This window comes from Oratosquilla oratoria, chromosome 26, assembly GCF_046742065.1.
Source record: "Oratosquilla oratoria isolate Oo_2021 chromosome 26, ASM4674206v1, whole genome shotgun sequence".
Classification (NCBI taxonomy): Eukaryota; Metazoa; Arthropoda; class Malacostraca; order Stomatopoda; family Squillidae; genus Oratosquilla; species Oratosquilla oratoria.
This window is the reverse complement of record NC_134802.1, coordinates 27549389-27553144: the sequence shown is the minus strand read 5'-3', so window position 1 is coordinate 27553144 and position 3756 is coordinate 27549389. Positions and strand designations below refer to the sequence as shown.

The following is a 3756-nucleotide window of genomic DNA, read 5'->3' as shown; positions in this document are numbered from 1 at the left end:
ATATAATATACATATACATATATATATATATACATATACATCTTCATATACATATACATATACATATACATATACATATACATATACATATACATATACATATACATATACATACACATATACATATACATATACATATGCATATACATATACATATACATATACATATACATATACATATACATATACATATACATATACATATACATATACACATACATATACATATGCATATACGTATACATATACATATACATATACATATACATATATATATACACATACACATACATATATACGTATACATATACATATACATATACATATACATATACATATACATATACATATACATATACATATACATATACATATACATATTTTATGTGATCCTTATACCTCTTTTTAGGGCCACCAGGTTTTCGGCGCCTGTTTTGTAATTGTCTATAGGGTATTTTTCTTGGCTGTTGTTCCTCTGGCATGCGGATAACATGTCCAAGCCAGCGAAGCTGCCGTTTTGCAATCGTGGCCTCAATGCTTACATTTTTTGTACATTCAAGGATCTGTGTGTGTGGCACTCGATCCTTCCATGTGAGGCCTAGGACCTTTTGAAGACACGAGATATGAAAATGTTCCACTTGTACTAGATGACTTCGGTAACTGGTCCACGTCTCAGTACCATACAGTAATGTGGAAATGCATTCTGCTTCATAAACCTGATTTTTTTTTTCAGGTGTTTATTGTTAAAAAACTTTGGACCTTAGTGTGCCAAAAGAACGTGATGCATTGTTGATTTTGTCGATGACATCATTGTCAATTTTGGTGGGAGAAGAAACAATGCTGCCAAGGCACTTAACAAAAAGGGCACAGTCTTAAGCTCAGCTCCATTGATATTAAAGGAGGGTATGTTTTGATTTTGATTAACTGGGCTATAATATCAGCTTTGCTTGTGTTCCTTTGGAGTCCAAATGCTTGATATATGGAGGATAACGAATTCAACATGCGTTGCGTAGAGTCAGCTGTATGAGCTACAAGGGCGGCATCATCTGCATACTGTAAATACACTACCTGTTGTGTGATTGCTTTTGTGTGTGCTTGGAGTCTACGGATGTTAAACAGACTTCCGTCCATTCGGTATTCTAGTTTAACCCCCGTCTTCCTCTCTGTGCGTAGTCTCCAGGAGCTTCATTACTACGGATATGAAAAGGTTGAAGAGCACTGGGGCCAAGATTTCCCCTGCTTTACCTCACTTCTACAGGAAAAGGTGTTGATTCCCTGCCGCTAATACTAACTTTCGCTTCCATGCCAAAGTGAAACGCTGAAAGAAAATGTTTGTTATCCTCATATTGTAGTTCTCTGCAAAACTGACTAATATATCGCCTCTCATTTCTTTCCCCCACTCAAAATTTCACAATGCACGACTCATCTCCCGTTTTCTTGCCTACTTTAGCATTAAAGTCGCCTGTTACCGACACGTACTTACTTTTTTTCTGATCCATTACCTGACTTTAATCATTACACTGGCCTGCGTTTCAATACTTTTTTTACAAAGTTCAAGAGTTTTCCAACTGATTTAGGACCCTTTTTGTATACTGAATATATATATATATATATATATATATATATATATATATATATATATATATATATATATATATATTTCTATTTAAGGGCTTTGTGCTTGCAAAATCGGGTCGTGGGTAACCTTTAATATTTTTTTTTGTTTCTCTTTTCAAGTCCATATGTATAAAAATGAATCAGAAATGTAAAAAATATCCTAATAGGTTCTGTTACATCTGCGGATATGTGGTTCTTCCAGACCGTCAAGAAAAAATCACAGATTTTGTAAAGAAGGCATAGATAGCTTACTTTGGAGTCAAACTAGGGGACCAGGATACGCCATTCGCTCCCCATATCTACTGCAAGGCATGTGTAGAGAACTTACTGGATTGCATGAGCAAGAAAAAGAAAGAGTATGCAATTTGTTGTCCCAATGGTGTGGATGGAAGGGGAAGATCACGTTACCGACTGCTACTTTTGCATGACAAATCTACAAGGCATCTGCACATGAATCCTGCTGTACTCTCTCCTTGGTTGTCCCTTAAGCCAGTCATTGCAAACTTCCTTGGCAACCGCAGAAGTTCCCAGTATCAAAAGGTAGTTGATGAGTTAATGGAGAATTTCCGCCAACTTAGTGCGCACATGTCAGTGAAAATGCACTTCCTCTGGTCTCATCTGGACTATTTTCCAGAGAATTGAGGAGACTTCAGTGAAGAACAGGGTGAGCACTTACACAAAGATATCAGTGTTATGGAGGAATGCTATCAAGGCCAATGGGATGTCAACTTTCTGTCCGACTATTGCTGGTGCCTGAAAAGGAATGTGGAGTCTGCACAGCCCAAATGGAAGTCTTGCTATCTATTCAAAATATTTGGTAAGCCTTTTGTGAATAAATCAGTCTAATATTTTTAATATTGTGTTTCACTCACCTACATATAGATCTAATTGAGTAAAACGAGTATGATTCTTGGGATTTAGTGCAAAAAACTGGCCATATACATATATATATATATATATATATATATATATACATATATATGTACATATATGTATACATATATATATATATATATACATATATATATATATATATATATATATATATATATATATATATATATATATATATATATACAGGGGTTGGAGAAAATAATATGAACACCACGCAAAATAGTACATATTGATGCATGTTGGCAACGCTGCTTCAGGCCGCTTATGTATTGCACAGTTTACGTAGTAGGTTTCGTAGGTATATTTCATTCTATTGCACGCTTTGGTCTGCGACGGTTACAACAAGCGACCGGTGTAATGTGTGACTTCTCAGACTTCGAAAGAGGGCAAATCGTTGGCGCCCGGTCAGAGGGAGCGTCGGTGAAGAAAAGAGCTGAACTGTTGAACGTTTCACAAACGACAGTACCAACGGTTATGACGGCATGCACAAAACATGGGGCATCATCATCGGCGAAGAGGAATAGTGATCGAAATCCAAAGTTACCCGACAGAGACCGACGAACATTACAAAGGATTGTGGCCAGACAACATAAAACAACCGCGGCAAAAGTGACAGCAGAACTCAACACACACCTGAGGAATCCTGTGTCGACGAAAACAGTACGGCGGGAGCTCCACAAAGCTAACATTCATGGTAGGGCTGCAATTGCGAAACCCCTTATAACGGATGCCAACGCTAAGCTGCGAAAGAAGTGGTGCCACGAACATAAAACCTGGACACTTGATGATTGGAAGAATGTGGTATGGTCCGATGAATGAACGTTTACATTATTCTCTACGAAACGGCAGAGTTTATATATAAAGAATCCCAAAAGAGGCATACATCAGGATTGCCTACTTCCTACAGTCAAGCATGAGGGCGGTTCCGTTATGATTTGAAAGGTGATATCGGGGTATTCAGCTGGTCCTCTCATTCATATCACAGGCCGGATGCCTGCGAATGAATATCTCGACATCCTCAATGATGAGGTTCTTACTATGATGAGCGTCTTGCTGCAAAACACAGCCATATTCCAAGACGATAATGCGCCCATTTACCTAGTCTTGGTTCGTAGAGAATTGGAATATCATCAAATATTTTCCCTGGCCTGCATTATCGCCAGACCTCAACATAACTGAACCATTATGGAGAGTTTTAGAGTGGAGAGCGAGGAGCAGATTTCCACCTCCAACATCGTTGCAGCA

At 37.8% G+C, this 3756-nt stretch overlaps 1 protein-coding gene across 1 annotated transcript; it reads left to right on the top strand.

Annotated features, from left to right (window-relative positions):
• Positions 1–2868: 2868 nt before the first annotated feature.
• On the top strand, positions 2869–3690 carry LOC143039321 (uncharacterized). Its single transcript, XM_076209199.1, has 2 exons — positions 2869–3312; positions 3454–3690. The coding sequence occupies exons 1-2, from the start codon at positions 2869–2871 to the stop codon at positions 3688–3690; spliced, it is 681 nt and encodes a 226-aa protein (XP_076065314.1).
• The last annotated feature ends 66 nt before the right edge of the window (positions 3691–3756 follow it).